Source organism: Somniosus microcephalus, chromosome 5, assembly GCF_052327205.1.
Source record: "Somniosus microcephalus isolate GS21.2 chromosome 5, FLI_Smic_1.0, whole genome shotgun sequence".
Lineage (NCBI taxonomy): Eukaryota > Metazoa > Chordata > Chondrichthyes > Squaliformes > Somniosidae > Somniosus > Somniosus microcephalus.
In genome coordinates, this window is record NC_140991.1 from 300885082 (window position 1) to 300906465 (window position 21384).

General features: G+C 45.3%; 1 protein-coding gene across 2 annotated transcripts in view; it reads right to left on the reverse strand.

Moving 5' to 3' along the window:
• Positions 1–9527: 9527 nt before the first annotated feature.
• Positions 9528–21384, reverse strand: part of LOC147117862 (coagulation factor XIII A chain-like) — a 137202-nt gene continuing 125345 nt past the window's right edge. For both annotated transcript variants that reach the window (XM_085989244.1, XM_085989243.1), the window contains 2 exons: positions 11966–12102; positions 9528–10531 (listed from right to left, as the gene is read on the reverse strand). In XM_085989244.1, the coding sequence (XP_085845370.1) occupies positions 10393–10531; positions 11966–12102 (276 nt within the window). In that variant the 3' untranslated portion in view covers positions 9528–10392. The remainder of the gene's footprint in view (positions 10532–11965; positions 12103–21384) is intronic.

Consider the following 21384-nt stretch of genomic DNA (forward strand, 5'->3'; position numbering starts at 1 on the left):
TGGAAAGGAAGGATATTAACTCGGATGAAACGGAATCTGTATGGGTAGAAATGAGAAATAGCAAGGGGAGGAAAACGTTAGTGGGTGTGATATATAGGCCTCCAAATAGTAATATGGAGGTGAGGGAAGGCATAAAAAGGGAAATTAGAGAAGCGTGCGATAAGAGCACAGCTGTCATCATGGGTGACTTTAATTTACATATTGATTGGACTACCCAAACTAGTAAAAATTCTGAGGAGGAGGAATTCCTGGAATGTTTTCGGGACGGTTATCTGGACCAATATGTCGAGGAGCCGACTCGAGATCAGGCCATTTTAGACTGGGTATTGTGCAATGAGAAGGGACTTATCAGCAATCTTCTTGTACGAGGCCCCTTGGGTCAGAGCGATCATAATATGATCGAGCTCTCAGTCGAGATGGAGAGTGAGGAAATTGAATCAGAGACTAAGGTCCAGAACTTAAATAAAGGGAATTACGAGGGTATGAGACGGGAATTGGGTAAGATTGATTGGGTGGTGTTTCTGGGGGGATTGACAGTGGATAGACAATGGCAAGCATTCAAAGATAGAATGGAAGAATTCCAGAACATGTTTATACCGGTTTGGCACAAAAATAAACCTAAAAAGGTGACTCAACCGTGGATAACGAGGGAAATTAGGGACAGCATAAAATCAAAAAAAAGGGCATATCAACTGGCAAAAAAAAGCACCAGACCGGAAGATTGGGGGCAGTACAGGATACAGCAAAAGAGGACAAAGGGATTAATCAGGAAGGGGAAAATAGAATACGAAAGTAAACTTGCAGCAAACATAAAGACAGACTGCAAAAGCTTTTATCGGTATATCAGGAGGAAAAGACTGGTAAAATCCCAAGTCGGTCCCTTGCAGTCCGATTCGGGAGAATATATAATGGAGAATAAGGAAATGGCAGACCAATTAAACTCATACTTTGGTTCTGTATTCACAAAGGAGGACACAAATAACCTCCCAGGAATATCGGCAAACATAGGGACTAATGAGAGGGAGGAGCTGACAGAAATGAGTATCTCTAGGGATATGGTGCTGGGTAAGTTGAGGGGACTGAAGGCCGACAAATCCCCGGGGCCTGATAAACTACATCCTAGGGTACTTAAGGAGGTGGCCCTGGAGATAGCAGATGCTCTAAGGATCATCTTCCGGAACTCCATTGACTCGGGAACAGTACCCGTGGATTGGAGGGTAGCTAATGTTACCCCAATATTTAAAAAGGGGGGTAGAGAGAAAGCAGGGAATTATAGACCAGTAAGCCTTACATCGGTTGTGGGCAGAATGCTAGAGTCCATTATTAAGGATAAAATAGCGGAGCACTTGACAAATGGGGAAAGGATCGGACAGAGTCAACATGGATTTACAAAGGGTAAATCGTGTTTGACTAATCTGCTGGAATTTTTTGAGGAAGTAACTGGTAAAATAGATGGGGGAGAGCCAGTGGATGTGGTGTACCTTGACTTCCAGAAAGCCTTCGATAAGGTTCCACACAAAAGATTATCATGCAAAATTAAGGCTCATGGGATTGGGGGCAAAGTATTAACGTGGATAGAGAACTGGCTGGCGGATAGAAAACAGAGAGTTGGAATAAACGGCTCGTTTTCGGAGTGGCAGGCAGTGACCAGCGGGGTGCCGCAAGGATCTGTCCTGGGACCCCAGCTGTTCACAATATATATAAATGATCTGGATCAGGGAATTGGATGCAATATTTCCAAATTCACTGACGACACTAAACTAGGAGGAGGGGTGGGCTCTGATGAGGATGTCAGGAGGCTACAGTGCGATTTGGACAGGTTGGGGGAATGGGCGGATACGTGGCAGATGCACTATAATGTGGATAAATGCGAGGTTATCCACTTTGGGGGTAAAAACAGGAGGGTAGATTATTATCTAAATGGCAATAGATTGGGAGATGGGGAAGTGCAGAGGGACCTGGGTGTTCTTGTGCACCAGTCACTGAAGGAGAGCATGCAGGTGCAACAGGCGATTAAGAAGGCAAATGGTATGTTGGCCTTCATATCAAGGGGGTTCGAGTATAGGAATAGGGATACCTTACTACAGCTGTACAAGGTGCTGGTGAGACCGCATCTGGAGTATTGTGTACAGTTTTGGTCGCCCCATCTGCGGAAGGATGTTCTTGCCATGGAAAGAGTGCAACGGCGATTCACCAGGCTGATACCTGGAATGGCGGGAATGACCTACGAAGAGAGATTAAATAGTTTGGGCTTGTACTCACTGGAGTTTAGAAGATTGAGAGGGGATCTCATCGAAACATATAAAATTATGGCAGGCCTGGACAGGCTGAATTCAGAGAGAATGTTTCCAATGGCCGGGGAGCACAGAACCAGGGGCCACAGTCTAAAAATAGCGGGCAAATCATTTAAAACAGAGATGAGGAAGAATTTCTTCACTCAAAGAGTGGTGAGCCTGTGGAATTCCCTGCCACAGAGGGCTGCGAAGGCTAATTCAATAAATATTTTCAAGAGAGAATTGGATATATTTCTGAAGGCTAAGGGGATTAAGGGTTACGGAGAAAAGGCGGGGACGGGGTACTGAACTGGTAAGATCAGCTATGATCTCAGACGAAGATCAGCCATGATCTCATTGAATGGCGGAGCAGGCTCGAAGGGCCGAATGGCCTACTCCTGTTCCTATCTCTATGTTTCTATGTTTCTATGAAAGACATACTATGGATAGTAAATACCGAATGGAGCTTAAAGGACGGGGACCGTACGGGTTGGCAGCTTTAAGGTTATCACATATAGTAGGGTAGATGTTGAGAATTCCCACTCCTGGCGTGGAGCGTTTCTCACCCCAACGACATACCTGGAATTCAGACATTGAGGTCAGCAGGCCTGACATAGTGAAAATGCTGACTTCCATGCCTAAATTCCCAGAGACATTCCTCAGGGGGTGAAGCGCTGCATCAGGAGGAGACATTTGTAGCATTTACTCTATATGTACTCCATATTGTAATATGTATACAGTTTCTTAGAATGTATTCTGCTATGTATGACATTAAAACTATGAATATTCAACTATGCTAACATCATTTTCAGCCATAATTGTTCCCACATTACAACAGTGACTACACTCCAAAAGTATGTCGTTGGCTGTAAAGCGCTTTGAGACATCCGGTGGTCGTGAAAGGCGCTATATAAATGCAAGAATGATGAAGCTAGAAATATGAAGCTCGGCTGCCTCATATGACCGTCCCTCATCTTCAAAATGGACCAGTGCTGCTTCCTGTCACTGGGATGCAACACAACAGTTAAAAACTTGTTAAAAAAAAAACTCCAAGTGTGACCTTGGCGAGCAATGCAGGCCAGACTTTCGCTTGGTCAAAAACTCTCTTATCTAAAAATATCCTCACTCTGTGCACCAGGCTGACCTAGACTTTGACTATCGACACGAATTTCCATTGCACAGCATGGTGTCACAAAGCAGTCTTCCATCCCCTGCAAAGGGAAACACACCAAAAAGTGCGGAATGTCGTTTTAAACAGACATCGAGTTAGTAAAACAAACCGAATTCTAGAAAATATTTGTTTGATTTTTTTGCGAGTTGTGCAGTAACTCCCACACTATCACATTCACAAGAATATCATTTTCTCCAAGATGGAATGCAATTCACAGTGGACATTAGGATCTAGTCAGCTGCAAAACTGAGGAAATAAATCTCATTTTGCTGCTCATTAACTATTTTATCTTTATATACTGATACACCACTGATTTAAATTTGCGTATAGTCATTTTATTGAAAGTTTCGTAGTGTATAATATTAAATGTCTTACAAAATGAATAAAATGTGTAATAACAACAGAAAATGCTGGAAAAACTCAGCAGGCCAGGCAACATCCGTGGAGAGAGAAATAGAGTCAACATTTCAGGTCGAAACCCTTCGTCATAAAATGTGTAATTCTCACCAGGTACACCTTACTAGACTGATTCTTGGAATGGGGGGATTGTCCTTTGAGGAGAGATTGAGTAGACTAGGCCTGTGTCAGCTGTGGCTCAGTGGGCAGCACACTCGCCTCTGAGTCAGAAGGTTGTGGGTTCACAGTCCCACTCCAGGGACTTGAGCACATAAAGCTAGGCTGACACTCCAGTGCAGTGCTGAGGGAGTGCTGCACTGTCGGAGGTACTGTCTTTCGGATGAGACATTAAACCATCTGCTCTCTCAGGTGGACGTAAAAGACCCCATGGCACTATTTCGAAGAGGAGCAGGGGAGTTATTTCCGATGTCCTGGGCCAATATGTATCCTCAACCAACATAACAAAAACAGATTATCTGGTCATTATCACATTGCTGTTTGTGAGAGCTTGCTGTGTGCAAATTGGCTGCCACATTTCCCAAATTACAACAGTGACTCCACTTCAAAAGTACTTCATTGGCTGTAAAGTGCTTTGAGACATGAAAGGCGCTATATAAATGCAAGTCTTTCTTTATATTCCCTGGAGTTTAGAAGAATGAGAGGTGATCTCGTACAAACATATAAAATTCTTAAGGGGCTTGACAGGGTAGATGCTGGGAGGATGTTTCCCCTGGCTGGGGACGCTACAACTAGGGGTTAAAATCTCATAATAAGGGGTCGGCCATTTAGGACCGAGATGAGGAGAAATTTCTTCGCTCAAAGGGTGGTGAATCTTTGGAATTCTCCACCCCAGAGGGCTGTGGAGGCTCAGTCATTGAGTATATTCAAGCCAGAGATCGATAGATTTTTGGATACTAAGGGAACAAAGGATAATGCAGGAAGGTGGAGTTGAGGTCGAAGATCAGCCACGATCTTACAGAATGGCGGAGCAGGCTCGAAGGGCCGAATGGCCTACTTCTGCTTCTATGTCTTATGTTCTTATAGAGTATTCTTTGAATATGAGTTACCAAACAGATCGGGAACCTCGATCTACACCATCAATTCCAGGTCCTTCTTTAGAGAAGCCTATAGTACCTGTGCCTCCAAACCCCTCTCATCTAAAGAAAGATCAGCATCTGTATTTTTATGTCCACAATTTTAAACATGAGTAGCTAATAGTCTGCACTCATAAACTTTTCTCCAAGCCATATATTCGGCCAGGGCAAGGAAACAAAATCTCATTACATATACATTAGGCCTTGATATATTTCTCATATCTATATTTCTTCACTGAAACCAAATCTCAAATGGAACTCCATGTTGACCTATCCCACTGAGATTTTAAAATACTTTAATGATATAGAATAAAACCCTTTATGGCTCCGCAGTGCGCAGGCATATATTCAGCATTCTGGAAAGCTCACTTCTGACAGCCAGCTTCATAGCAAATTAAATAGTTTTACTGCACATTAAACATGTGACAGATTTAAAGCCAACACAGCCCGAGCGTGTATGTGCATGGAATGAAAAGCTAGGTAACTAGAGATTATGTTAAGTACTGAATCAAAACGGAATGTTGCTGTATTCTTAAATTGTTCACTCACAATAGAATGCCAATGTTTGCCTGTTTCTTGTTTGAAGAGTAGATCAAAGTAACATTGAAAAATCATAGCCCAGAAATGACTGTTCATGTTACCGCACAAACGCTTAAGATATTCGCATCACATTCCTCTACCAGCTGGTTATTTTATAAAGGTTAGGTCTCCGTTAAAATAATGGCCAGGAATTTGCTTCAGGACGCTCCTGATCAGCCACTGTAACTTCAGTGGAAGGTCATCAGAAACCCCTGATGGACACTGGGTTTCTGCCGATCTTCCGCTGAAGTTACGGCAGCCACAGAGGAGAAACGCGAGGAAATCTCCAGTGAGAATGTCGCACAAACATGTTATGTGCCCGTTCACTAATATCACAAACAGAAATTTCTAGGCTAATAAGTTTATAGAATCATACCGCGCAGGAGGAGGTAATTCAGCCCATCGTGTCAGGGCCGGGTCTTTGAAAGAGCTCTCCAATTAGTCGCACTCCCTCGCTCTTTCCCCGTAGAACTGCACATTTCTCCTTTTTAAGTATTTATCCAATTCCTTTTTGAAAGTTACCGTTGCCTCTGCTTTCACCACTCTTTTAGGCAGCGTATTCCAGATCATAACAACACGCTGAGCAAAAAAATTGTTGCTCGTCTCCCTCCTGGTTCTTTTGACAATTATCTTAACTCTGTGTCCTCTGGTTACCGACCCTCCCGCCACTGGAAACAGCTTCTCCTTAGTTACTCTATCAAAACCCCTCATAGTCTGGGAAGAGGAAGACGGGACCAAAAAAAGAGAAAAATAGTGCTAATAATGAAGAGAGAAAACTCTTACAGTTAATACAGGGAAGAACAGATAGAAGCAATGTAAAATCAACTGGACAAGGGGAAGTCTCATTGTCCTAGTACTTCAGATTAGTTCATTCAGTGTTTTGTGTGTACCATCTACAAGATGCACTGCAGCAACTCGGCAAGGCTTCTTCGGCAACACCTTCCAACCCCGCAACCTCTTCCACCTAGAAGGACAAGGGCAGCAGGCGCCTGGGAACACCACCACCTCCAAGTTCCCCTCCAAGTCACGAACCATCCTGATTTGGAAATATATCGCCGATCCTTCATCGTCGCTGGGTCAAAATCCTGGAACTCCCTCCCTAACAGCACTGTGGGAGTACCTTCACCACACGGACTGCAGCGGGTCAAGAAGGCGGCTCACCACCACCTTCTCAAGGGCAACTAGGGATGGGCAATAAATGCTGGCCTTGCCAGCGACGTCCACATCCCATAAACGAATATAAAAAAGATGTGATGCTATCAGACAGTTTTCTTTAATTCTAAAGGGATTGCTGTTGTTTTTGTTTCTCTGCTTTCCTCAGGTAATTCAGCCAAGTAGACTGGGGAGGTTCTGCTTCCAGATTTCTCTCAAGGTTGCTCTATTATGTGCGCAAGAGTGACCGAGGGACAACTCTATGTCTCATTTCCCTTCCCTGTAGAGAGGGGCCTGGCCTCTGGTTGCTGTCTTAATGTAGCACTACAATTGAAAAGTAGGAGATTGAAGCTGTGTTCCATATCATTTTACAAGAACCTGTGCTAACCTATTAACCAACTGCAACAAACAAGATCTTTGAGTTGCACAAAGGAGACTTTAAGACACAGTTACATCAATGTTAATTTTATTAGCAATCAAGTTGGAATAATGAATGTGCACATTAAAAGAACATGTGTAATACAATAGATATAGACCTACCAATAAAGCTCCTTACTATAGCATTATAATGTACCATGGATTGTATTACGACACACTTTAGAGACATGTTAATGAATGTGCACTCCCAGCACAGTCTCACCCACTGGGAGTGCCTATCAGGAAATCATTATGGCCTGTAATTACTTAATAAGCACTCCCAACAGGCGTATTTGTACAATTGCCTATATTCTTTATGACTTTCTCTCTCTGCAACATATCATTTGTCTACCTCCTAAAGAAAAACTTGCGGTAAATTGTGTGAGGCACTGGTACTGGCGTGTAGCACACACTGCCAATTACTGAGCTGACCTTCCACTCCCGATTTACTGATCTGCACTCCGCTCAAATGTACCGGAAGTGGAGCCTCCCAAAATGCACCCACTTCCATACTGCTGCAGAAGTGTTACATAGTTCAGATCAGGATTTTAATCGCTCCACCGCTGGCGGCTGTGCCTCCAGCTGCCTAGACCCTAAACTGTGGAATGCTCTCCCTAAACTTCTCCGCCTCTCTACCTTTCGTTCCTCCTTTAAGACGCTCCTTAAAACCGACCTCTTTGACCAAGCTTTTGGTCACCTGTCCTAATATCTCCTTATGTGGCTCGGTGTCAAATTTTGTTTGATAACGTTCCTGTGAAGCGCCCTGGGACGTTTTATTACATTAAAGGCGCTATATAAATGCAAGCTGCTGTTGTTGGATATTTTACTGGTGGTAACTGGAGGGAGGCTCCCCATCCTGGGATGCCTCCAGTTTGGATCGCTATTCTTGTGGCACCAGGAGAAGGTACACTGCATCCCATCGTCCCTCTTGTGTCAGCCAGCCACACCATTTATTGGCATATGCTGCTGTGGTGTTTGTAAGGGGAAGCTTGTGGTCCAGGCCCTCAGGCAGGAGGCTCAGATTGCTTCCTACTTTACCCATACTCAGGTAGAACTCAAACATGATTTATTCCAACCGATATATGTCCCACAGACACGTAATCCACATTTGTGGTTTGGGACATTGGGGGATGCACTCAATGTTCCCGCTAAGTTTTTCTTGGGTGCATGCCCCCTATAAGGGACCGCGAGGCCCATTCAAATTATTGCGCATATGCGTTTTTTTCTATTAGAAAGCCGTTGAGTGGCCTGCGCGGGACCTCCAGATCGCTGCACGGCCGTGCAGCTTAACGGGAACATTGGATGCACCGACACACCGTTGGCAGTAAAAAAATAGCGATGCTAGCCTATATATTGCAATGGCCCTCATTCCCCATGGAGACAGGTCCAGTAGGCCAGGGAGTGGGTCTTAGGGGGATCATGAAGTGGTATTGGCGTTTGCAACATGACCACTGTTCTGAGTGGCTGGATTTAAGGGCATGGTCAGAAACATATACAGGAGCGGAGCAGGCCCGTGTAACTGCAGTGTCTTTATTACTCAGCTGGCCAGGGTAGGTGGGGTGGGCTTTGAGGGAATGAACCTGTGGAACATGTCGGGGATGCAGTGTGCAATGGGCAGAGAGAGTGAGGCAGTCTCCTGGCACAGACACATTGGATATAAAACTGTTAGAAAGAGGCTGCTGGCCCAATGTACAACTTCATTGCTCTTGTATAACCTTTGACCCTAGCCCTATATATCCAACACCAATCTTACAGCACCTTAACATGGCTCGCTCACACAATTTTAGGTTTTCTTTTTATTGGTTACTCAGATATATAAAATAATATAGAAATGTTCAATATAGCATTTCAAGAAAAGCAAAATACATTAACTGCAATTAGCATTTATAAAAAAAAAATCAATACTTTTGACAACGAAAACAATGGGAGCAGAACCTCTACTTAGCGAAAGCCAACAACTGGAAGGAAAACACAATTTCTCTTTCATGATTCTGTAGCTCCCAGCTACACAGTACACCTCTCCAGGCCCCCCCACCCACAGGCCGTGGACCTGTTGAGCACCTTCCACTGCTCCACAGCAGGTCTCAAATAGCGAATTGTGGGCGTGTGAGCATCACCCGAGCACAGGTTTGGGTTCAAAGGTGAAGCTCCGTGAGGTTGAAAAGTCTGCTGGCGATCACTATAGGGGCTCACACAGGAAGAACGGCCACGGTGGAGAGAGAAACGGAGTTAACGTTTCAGGTCGATGACCCTTCATCGGAACTGGAAAAAGTTGGAGAAGTGACAGATATTTAAGCAAGTGTAGGGGGCAGGGAAAGGGGAGGAGGGGAGGAAAGTTTTCTGTTTGTTCATTCCTCTCCTCCCCCCTTTCCCTGCCCCCTACACGTGCTTAAATATCTGTTACTTCTCCAACTTTTTCCAGTTCCGACAAAGGGTCATCGACCTGAAACGTTAACTCTGTTTCTCTCTCCACAGATGCTGCCTGGCCTGCTGAGTGTTTCCAGCATTTCCTGTTGCTGTTTCAGATTTCCAACATCCACAGTTTTTTGCGATTGTATTGGTGAAAAGGATGCCTGGCACCTGTGGATCGGGGCACTCCAGAAAGGAAAAGGAAGAGACAAAAGAAAATTAGGGGGAAGAGAGTAAAAGGAAGCATCCCTTTATTCAGATGCCTAGCGATGTCTTTTAAGAAGTAATGACATGCATGGCTATATCTGTGCGTTTCGTTTGATCTAAGCTTTCCGTGGCACATTTTAGTTGGTAATGTTACTTAAAAAAAGCCTCAGGACTCTACAGCTATGGGTGAAGAGGAGTAACAGCCAATGTTCCCACTAAGGTGCGCATGTGCGTGGCCGCGCAGTAATCTGAAAGGTCCCGTGCGGGCCGCTCATCCGCTTTTGCGCAGAATTTTAAAGGGACCGCGTATTAAAAGAAACGGGCCACGCAGAAGAAAGCGCAGCTTACAGGGAACATTGGTAACAGCCTATTGATACAAGTCCTGTTCTGGTTTATAAATACTTTCCGATATATTATAAAACAAGCACTACAAAGTTAGGAAAGTGTTAGAGGGTAGATATATAAAATGTAACAAGGATAAATTCTTCAGTGCTGCCAGCAATTCTATATTGGTTTAAGTGGGAAAAAAATACTGAGACTCGGCAGGAATAGAAACTAGCTCCACAACAGTGGATGGATTTGTCAGAACTAGCTTTTAAACTTATCATTTTTATACTTGCATCCGGGTTACTTCTCCATAAAACTCATTTTTAGGTGATAAAATAAGATTCTCAGCTTGCTCCGTTTCCTTTTCCTACATAACGGTTAACTCCATCTCGCCAATGACCTGCCTCAGTGCATCGCAGTCCAGGCTGGCGATCACCTTGCGTCGACCGCGCCTCCATGGTACAAACGACTCACTGATTGTTAGAGTGGCATTTTCACGGATGATGCTGTAAATAGAAAACGCGGTTTTTACTCCAAACTGAAATGGCTAGATTTCAGATTTAATTAAATAATCCCTGCTTAGATATATGCTTGGATAACAGTCACAGAATTTGGGCTTTGGTATTTCGTATCTCAGCTTCCTTCGTCTTGAAACTAGAATGCAGTGTTGGCATGGCAGCCATTTCTTTAAGTTAGCTTATCGTTCAAATGATATATACAGGCTCGACGATCCCCAGCATCGAAGCTTTGACCACGCTCAATCAGCTCCGATGGACGGGTCACATTGTCCGCATGCCCGATACGAGACTCCCAAAACAAGCGCTCTACTCGGAGCTCCGGCACGGCAAGAAAGCCCCAGGTGGGCAGAGGAAACGCTTCAAGGACACCCTCAAAGCCTCCTTGAAAAAGTGTAACATCCCAATCGACACCTGGGAATCCCCGGCCCAAGGCTGCACAAAGTGAAGGGGAAGCACCCGGGAAGGCGCCGAACACCTCGAGTCTCTTCGCCGGGAGCAAGCGGAAGCCAAGTGCAGGCAGCGCAAGGAGCGCACATCAACCCAAGCATCCCACCCACCCCTTCAACCACCGTCTGCCCCACCTGTGACAAAGGCTGTAGGTCCCGCATTGGACTCATCAGTCACCTGCGAACTCATTTTTAATGTGGAAGCAAGTCATCCTCAGTTCCGAGGGACTGTCTAAGAAGAAGAAGATATACAGACTGCCCTTGCCCTAAAGTATGCTGTTATTCCCTGGCCCAGAGAGCAACCTGTTCCCAGGGCTCCCTGACTACAGCTCTGAGAATTTGAGCAAGGGCAGACTGGGGCCATCCATCCTTTGATTCTCTCTGCCTGTGGAGCCTGGTACCTCCAGCTGGCAGGACGATAGTCATTGGGGAACTCACCGTGCAACGAACCATAGGTGTCAACTTCAACTCTATTGCTCTGTAGCACGACATACAGGTGCTCCAAGGTGTGTGTCAATGCCCTCTCTTTCAGGGAAGGGCAGATCATGTGCAACATCTGCAGAATATCAAGAAGAATACTATGGGGTGGATTTTCCCCACCATCCCCGAGCGGACTTTAGGCAAGTAAAAATGGTGGGGCGGGATCGCATCAAGAACGCGGTGTGAACCCGCCCCCCGCCATCTTAACCTCCCTCCCTGCCCCCAGCCCGCACCATTCCTGTCGGATTTGGGGGGGGGGGTGGCAGTGGGGGGTGGAATTAAAGTCAACCCTTTAGTTTTCTGTCAAATTTCCAATTCTTACCTGATATAAAACAGGTGGAATTTTACCACACTCTGAAAAAGACTGATTCGTGTTTTTAATATGAAGATATATATATACTAATATAAAAGGGCATTCACACAGACAAAAATGTTATTCCATTTAAAGGCTTTATTTATGATCATTTAAACTGATTTTTAAATGGATTTTTCCTACCTGAACAGCTTTAACTTAGGCTTCAGTAAGTCAAGTCCATCAATGCGGAGAACCACGTGCTCCAGGGGCTTTTGAAGAGGGTTTGTGAATTCAATGGCGATGGTTACCTCACGCCCAAATACTGCTGGTCCCTCAGCCTGAAAAGAGATGGGAAAATTAATCCGTTAATGAAGATTTGACTGTTTACTTAGCAATCCTCCAAGATTTTCTACAGGGGCTGTGAAATTTACCAGACAAATGCATCTGCAGAAATATCCTAACTGTCACCATGGCTGACATTTTACGGTTGCTTTATGCGTCAGACTGGATAAGGTGGGAGGAGGCGAGACAGATAGACTTGGGTTACAACGGCGAAATACTGCAGATGCTGGAAATCTGAAATATAAACAGAAAATGCTGGAAGTACTCAGCAGGTCAGGCAGCATCTGTGGGGAGAGAAACAGAGTTAACGTTTCAGGTCGATGACCTTTCGTTAGAACTGGAAAAAGTTAGAGATGTAACAGGTTTTAAGCAAGTACAGAGGCAGGGAAAGAGGGGGAGGGGAGGAAAGAACAAAAGGTGCGTCCAGAGGAGGTGTAAATGGCAACAGCGTAATCATTACCAGCAACTGTGGTCCAAAAAAATGGGAGCAGTGGTTATGGTTGATTGGGTTTTGAGAGAGGAAGAAACTAATCATATTGAGTGAGGCAGAGAAAACATGAGGTAAATGGAAAATCAGGTCCAATCATTTACAATTAGCAGAATATGGGGAGGGCCGGGGAAAGGTCTTTCTTTCATTCCATCCGTACCATCCAAAATTTAATTGCATTTAGATTTTTCCTTAGACACTGATAGGGCTGTGTCCAATTCAAAATCTTTTGAAAATAAAATGCCATAATATTAAGCTATAAGCTCTCTCGTAAGGCCTTTATAAGATTTTAACTTGGTCTGCCTGACAGAAACAGAGTGGTAGCGGAGTTAAAGTAGCTGTGGTGAACTTACTGTCCCATTCCCGCTCCGCTGTCTTATTCGCTGGGGCCTTCCTCCTGACTGAATCAGGCATTGGGCCTCATTATTCAGTGCAAATTGGCATCTTATGATGTACATAGGACCCCGATGGAATATCAAGGGACAACTTGGCAGACCGTACAATGTGCCCACTCCGCCCAGTTGAACCGAATGTGAAGAGGCCCCCAAAAAAGGGGATTGAAGAATTATTTTTACTGGTCCCACAAGAATAATGTGGACCACTGCCACCCTAGGCTCCTCCTCTCTGTGATTGGCCCCCACCCCACCCTGCCCCCCCCCCCCAACTCCAGACCTACCTCCCTGCTGGCTGTGTTGGCCTCAGGACCACCCAATATTGCGCAGGCCCGGAGCCGGAGAGGTGAAGCTTATACCCTGTGACATGCATCAGTCATTCATGAAAGAAAGACTTATGAAATAACACTGAGCGGCCTGCGGGTGGCACTGTCCAGGGAGAGTAAAAATACTCGGGCACGGGCCCAGCTTGCACAGGACATTCTTAACAGGAACTAGTGAAGGACACAACTAGACCTCCATGTTGTAAAACAGTTGATTAAAGCTTTGTTTAATGCTTAGACCAAGTGCCTAGTAGTTTTCTTACGTCACCCTACAAGGCTATGTTACAAGGTCTCCAAAAATTTTTAATGAAATTAAAACCAGTTTTTGTCAATACTGTATTCATCGCTTTTGATGCTTGTAACTGCCAGTCTTTAAATGAGGAAAAATTACTAAGAGTCTGCATGGAAAGTTACTGTCAATTCAGTTGTGACAAATCTGTAGGAGGTCAAGATTGCTAGTCTCATTTTCTCACCATACTAATTGCTAAAAGTTGTTAAGACCGGCACAGTCACAGAAATTTAATCTCTGCAGAAATCCAGTTTATATTATGAAAATTTGCTGCATTCTTTGTCAGTATTTTTGAAGGATGTAACCTTATATGTCACATTCATTTCTCTGGCCCATTTTGATATTCCCTTTCACTGGCCGTCCACTATTTTTCCATGAGGAAGGTGGGCTATTGGGTGATCTGATCATGTGCCGATATCACTGGTGCTGTTGTGCGAGGTGAAAGTAGCCATACATAATGCGCAGGTTAAGTTATTAGTCCTCCTTCGCAGCCCAACTTCCCCGCAAGATGCTAAATTGCTCTGTATGTGGCCAGTTAATCGCACTGCCATGGACCATCTCCTTGAATGGTCCGTGATTCTATTTTCAGGGGAGCTGAATCTCATTGGCATTTTGTCCATGTCTCTATTGTTCTGGAGATTGACATGTTCTTTCGCAATGAGTTCAGAAACTGGCTATGTTTGGCCCACTGTGGCACAAGTGCATTTACTCAGCCTGTTCCTCGTCATAAATTTAAATATCCAGTTTGGATTGCACGTGAAACCTCTTAGATTTATATCCACCGGATACAATGTGGCTTGAGGTTGAATCTTCCATGACATTGGCTGGCAGCGCCCAATCCAACAGCGTCTTTTCTTACTCAGGCCTTTGGACCACTTTGAGCCTTGCTTCTAGAACAATCCTTCCATTGTCAGTCCCTTATGCTAGACCCACGTGTTCTGCTTCTCTGCTCTTTTTCTTCTCAGCAGCTTCTAGCACCTGCCCATTAAAAGTTCCTCTCTGCACCAATGTACCTCAGATAGTAACATACAAGCCATCCTTCAACACTTGGAAAAGCTCATGAGCAGCTTCACAAATCCTGACAACTGAAGAAACAATGTACAATTGGAAAATAGAACTGAATAAAGGCCTATAACCATAGAAATAAGTTTATAACACAAAAGGAGACCATTCAGTCCATCATGTCTGTGCTGGCTCTTTGCTAGTACAATCCAAAACTAATCCCACTGCTCCCCCTCTCCCCATAGCCCCAAGTCTTCCTCTGCTTCAAATATTTATCCAATTTCCCCTTTAAAAAAACATTTCTGCCTTAATCATCTCCTGTGGCAACATATTACACTCCTCTGTCTAAAAAAAATTATCCTAATCTCTCTCCTCACTCACTTAGTGACAATTTTAAATTGATGACTCCACATAACTAACTCCCTAGCCACGGGAAATAGTCTTTCCCTCTTCTCCCTATCAACTGCTTCATAATTTTTGAAACTTCTTTTATATCTTCTCTTAGTCTTCTCTGCTTCACTGGAAATAGTCACTGTGAAGCAAGTCTCTCCAATAACTATAGTATCCCATCCCTAGCATTATTCTGGTGAATCTACACTAAACACTCTCAATGGCTTTAAGGTCTTTTCTATAATGTGGTGCCCAAACTGCACACAGTACTTTAACTGTGGTCTAAACAATGTATTATATAAATTTGTCGTTATTTTTTTACTCTTTACTCTATGACCCTATTAACAAAACGCCAAAACACTATTGGTTCTTTTTATGGCTTTATTTACCTGCATCCTGCACTTTCAGGACTTGAATGTAGGAAGTATGATTAAGAAGCTTGCAGATGATACAAAAATTGGCTGTGTGGTTGATAATGAAGAAGAAAGCTGCAGACTGCAGGAAGATATCAATGGACTGGTCAGGTGGACAGAACAGTGGCAAATGGAATTCAATCTGGAGAAGTGTGAGGTAATGCATTTGGGGAGGGCTAACAAGGCAAGGGAATACACATTAAATGGTAGGACACTGAATAGTACAGAGGATCAGAGGGACCCCTGAAGGTAGCAGGACAGGTAGATAAGGTGGTTAAGAAGGCACATGGGATACTTGCCTTTATTAGCCAAGGCATAGAATAGAAGAGCAGGGAGGTTATGCTTGAACTGTATAAAACACTAGTTAGGCCGCAGCTGGAATACTGCGTACAGTTCTGGTCACCAGATTACAGGGAGGATGTGATTGCACTAGAGAGGGTGCAGAGGAGATTTAGGAGGGTGTTGCCAGGACTGGGGAATTTTAGCTATGAGGAAAGATTGGATAGGCTGGGGTTGTTTTCTTTGGAACAGAGGAGGCTGAGGGGAGACTTAATTGAGGTGTATAAAATTATGAGGGGCCTAGATAGAGTGGATAGGAAGGACCTATTTCCCTTAGCAGAGAGGTCAATAACCAGGGGGCATACATTTAAAGTAATTGGTAGGAGGTTTAGAGGGGATTTGAGGAGAGGGTTGTGGGGGTCTGGAACTCACTGCCTGAAAAGGTGGTAGAGGCAGAAACCCTCACCACATTTAAAAAGTACTTGGATATGTACTTGAAGTGCCATAACCTACAGGGCTATGGACCAAGAGCTGGAAAGTGGGATTAGGGTGGATAGCTCTTTGTCGGCCGGCATGGACTAGATGGACCGAATGGCCTGCTGTGCTGTAAATTTCGATGATTCTATGATTCAGGGATTTATAAATTTGAATTCCTAGGTCTCGCTGTTTATCTGTACCCTTCAGCATCTTTCTATTCAGTACAAACTCTCATTCCTTGTTTTTCCTGCCAAAATGTATCACCGTACACTGTTCCATGTTAAATTGCATCTGGCACCTGTCTAACCTGCCTGCGTCGTGCTGAAGTCTTTTACTCTGCTCTTCACTATTTGCCACACATATTTTAAACTGTACTTCTATTCACACGGGGAATGCACTTCTGAAACTAGGAAGAAAAAAAACTGCAACTGGGATGTCATGTTTCATTCCATCACAGCACACTACGGGCAGAACGCCAAGAACTCAAATTAATTCTTAATTATGGAATTTATGGTCAAGCAGCTCAGAGGCTGGTTAGGTTCACCAGACTGATTCCTGGATGTGGGGGATTGTCCTATGAGGAGAGATTGAGTAGTCTAGGCCTATATTACCTCGAGTTTAGAAGAATGAGAGGTGATCTCACTGAATCATATTGGGCTAAAAATTGAGTTGGGGCGCTAACTTCGCCAGGGCGCTACTTTTAGTGCCCTGGAAAAATTAGCACCCCAGCGCCGGAAATTGAGTGGTAGCGCCCCAAGACGAAAGCGGGGTGCTACTGGAAGCGCCCTGAATCCCTCTTGTGATGCTGCGAGGGAATATCACGGCGCTACGTGCTGCAGCGCCACGTCGCACCGCGGTGTTGCAGGCCTTCCTCCCCTTCTTAAAGGAAAGGGGCCTTGTGCAGCACGACCCGGAGCCCAGCTGGGCCCCCAGGGATCGGGAGTGCCGGCAAATGAACCCGCACTCAAGAGAAGTGCCAGGCTCTTGGAGCGCAGCCGGTACTCCGCGGGGTTTGGCGGGGGGCGGCGTTTCAGGAGGCTGGGGATGGGACGCAACAAAAATGGCCGCCCCGCACCTCGCCTTTAAATTGCACCTCCCCGGCTGCAGGTAGACCCCCCCTGACCCCGTCGAACATAGCGTCTGGCGGTAAGTCAGGGGGCGCTCCCGAAGATCACGGCCAGGGCACGAGCGGGGCGCTGCGCATGGCGATGACATCATCGCTGGCAGTGCAGCGCCATGGGGCGCTACCAGTTAGTGCCACCACTAACCTCCCGCTGAATTTCGCGGGAGGCGTGGGCGGCGCCGTGCCCGGGCGCTAGTTGCTTTGTGCCCCGTTAGCGCCTGATGTAAGAAAACTACTAGGCACTTGGTCTGAGTATTAAACAAGGCTTTAATCAACTATTTTTCAACATGGAGATCTAGTTGTGTCCTTCACTAGTTCCTGTTAAAGAATGTCCTGAGCAAGCTGGGCCAATGCCCGAGTATTTATACTCTCCCTGGACAGCGCCACCAGCAGGCCACCTAGTATTACTTCAGAAGTCATTTCCACATGAATGACAAGACTCATGTCAGTGCTCTCTTAGGGCGCTAACGAGGTGCAAAGCAACCAAATTTTTACCATAAAATTCTTAAGGGGCTTGACAGGTTAGATGCTGGGAGGATGTTTCCCTTGGCTGGAGTGTCTAGAACTAGGGGTCACAGTCTCAGGATAAGGGGTCGGCCATTTAGGACTGAGATGAGGAGAAATTTCTTCACTCAGAGGGTGGTGAATCTTTCGAATTCTCTGCTTCAGAGGGCTGTGGATGCTCAGTCGTTGAGTATATTCAAGACAGAGATCGATAGTTTTTGGATACTGAGGGAATCAAGGGATACGGGGAATGGGCAGGAAAGTGGAGTTGAGGTAGAAGATCAGCCATGATCTTACTGAATGGCGGAGCAGGCTCGAATGGCCTACTCCTGCTCTTATTTCTTATGTTCTTATGACACAGCCACCGTTATTGCTTCAGCAGCAGCGACCAAATTCTCAGCTTGCGGACAACACAAGCACTCTGCCCGTCTCACCCGGCAGCAGGCACAGCATGGACCTTCGTGGGTCTGCCGAGCTGTGCAGAAAGGCTGCAGCCAATTTGCTCTCCCTCCAGGTTGTGTAACGAATGGGACAGAAGGGAAGCAGGTGAAACAAAAGTCACATTACACAGAAGTAAGATATTTTGGAACTGATCCTTGATTCTGCCAGAAGAAACTCTACCAGTGCTAAATGATTACAACCATCCTTGTCGTTTCCTGCAGGATTCGTGCTGCACAAATGGCTGAGCACAAATATATTCTCCCCCCTCTCCCAAGAAGAAAGAGAATTTGAAGTGAAGCAATGTTGCTTTGTTTGTGTTTTATTAATGGCCCAGAACTTCGGGTCTCCATGGGTGAGTACGCACGGGGTACTCACCCGTAGGCCCAATGGAAGTGCCGGTTTCCTGCATGCACTGCGCATGCGCGGGAAACCGGAACTTCCGTTCCCCTGGAAGAAGGGGTTCAGAGTTCGAATGCGTGTGCAGGAGAGGCTGCACGTGCGCATCGAACTTATGTTTTTTTTTATACAGGTTTTCCCGGGAGGGTAAGTCTCCAGAAGTTACACATATAAAAAGCAGGCGTAAGGCCTGCTTTTTACAAGGTAAGTGGTGAATTAATTAAAATTAAAACATTTTTTCCACAGGTTTATTATTTTTAAATACTTTAAAGCAAGGTAAGTTTATTTTTAGCCCCCTTAGAAAATAAAATTATTTTTTTCAAAAATTTAAATTATTGTTTAAAATAGTTATTTCATGTAATTTATAGTTAATTAAAAAATGTGATTTAAAAAAAAATGTATTTGAAGATTTAGTGATGTTTTGGGGCCCATAGTATTTATAAGTTTTGACAGCTCTTCCTGTCAAACTTATGAATGGGCATTCCCTGCTCCGATTGGCTGCCCATGGCCCACGTGATCCCAGGGGACGCTTCGAACTAACTGCGCCCCCGGGATACACAAGCACTGCGCACCGGCAGCTGGACCAGGCCCCGGATCGGAATCCCACGTAGGCCCACAGCTCAACGGCCGGCGCGCAAGGTAAGTGCAGGTCGGGGGCTTGCACCCGCGGGAAGCCCCCAGCCCGAATTTCTGGGGCAATATTATGTAGTGAAACTGATACTCTGTTTGCAACAGGCCATCCAAATGAAAATTTGGCTTTGCACATCAAAGAGGATATAAGGAAAAGAACAGTTAAAAGCAAGAATTATTCTGTGTAGCGTGATTGATGAATATGTACCATTAGAAAAATATCGAAACTATTTTTTAAAGCAGTTAAATAATTATTAGCAAATCTCAAGATCACGGGCTAGGAAATTCCTTGGAATGAGGATTTCCGACACACTTCCGGTTAAGTTTCAGCGGTGGAGTGGGAGCAAATCTGAGGAAATTCCCGACCCGTAAATGCTGGTTGCTTTGAACAATGTCTATCCCTCATTGCTGGGTTGAATATGGAATATTCACACCTGTTACAAACAATGCTTCACTAACCAACAGCACATCCAAACCATACACAAACTGCTCGGTGATTGTGGAGAACAAGTTTTGTGCTGCATGCAGTTTTTTTCCTTCCCAAATATCACAGCCAGGTTCTGTTAAAATGATTTTTTTTAAATCTACTTACTTTTGTTGTTCTGGATGTAGACAAAGACACCAACCAAATACGCATACTGGGAGAAAACTAATGATTAAACATCACGCGTCCACCATTTACGGCCCACATTGAATATACAAATATATACGAGTCACTTGTGATCTGCAATTTTCCACTCGCTTCTATTCTGACACTCATGCTTTGTGCATCCTGTTCATTATGGTGCAAGTTGTATCCCACTGTTGCACTGTACTATAGTAAATCAGCAAGATATTGAATTAATGGCTCTCTGCGTAATTGGCCCAGTAATTCCGGGCACAACGCGTGAGTACGGACGGGGTACTCACGTGTGTGCCCGGAGGAATTGTCGGTTTTCAGCATGCACAGCGCATGCGCTGAAAACCGGCATTTCCTGTCCTCTGACCCAAGGGGTTAAGAGGCAGAACGCGCGCGACTGCACAGGCAGCGCGTGCACGCTGAAATTCCTTTTTTTTTTCCAGAGTTGCCCGAGTGTAAAGGCCTCCGGTTTTTACGCGTGGAAAAACCAGACGTAAGTACTTAGTTTTACAGGTAAGTGGGCTTTTAGTACAATGTAGAATTTTTTTTCCCCCACAGGTTTGTTATTTTTAAAGAATTTACAGTAAGGTAAGTTTAGTTTTAGACCCTATTTTTTAAAAATATATTTTTTACACAAAATTGATTAATTGTTTAAAACATTTTTAAAAACTTATTTATAGTTAATATAATCAGTGGGATTTTTTTTAAATTTTATTTAAAGTTAAAGTAGTGTTTTGGCAGCCCATACTTTTCATGAGTTTGACAGCTCTTACTGTCAAACTCATGAATGAGTTTCCCCTCCCCTGATTGGCTGCACAGTGCTCACCTGATCCCAGCCGGCACATCGCATTAACTACGCCGCTGGATCAGGTAAGCACATCGCGCCGACATCTGAACCGGGCCAGTGACAGGAAATGCAAGCAGGCCCGGGCTTCAGATGTCGGCGCGCAGGGTGAGTGCAGATCGGGGGCTTGCACGCGCGGCAAGCTCCTGATCCTAATTTCAGGGCCATTATTAAAAGTCCTAAAACTGGGTGGTGCAGTTGGTTAAACACTAGGGGGGAAAAATTTGGGTTGCTTTGCACCTCCCTTTAGCGCCCAGGCGCGGCGCCGCTAATGCCTCCTGCGGAATTCAACGGGAGATTAGCAGCGGTGGTAGCTGGCAGTGCCATACGGTAGCGGGTAGCGCCATGTGGCGCTGCGCCTCTGGCGATGACATCATTTGCATGCGCAACGTCCCACTCACGCCCCGGCCGCAAACTTGGCTCGCGCCCCCTGGCCTACCGCCGGATGCTGTGTCCGACAGGGTCAGGGTGCTGTATTTGCAGCCGGGCCGGCGCAAGTTAAAGAGCAGGTGCTGGGCGGCCTTTTCTTTTGGGCCGTCTGCCAGCACCTGCCCCCTCTCGCCTCCTCCTGCGGGAGGTGCCGGCCGCGATCGCTCAGCCCGGCACTCCTCTTGAGTGCCGGGCTCTTTTGCCGGCACCCCGCTCCCCGGTGGTCCAGCAGGGCCCCGG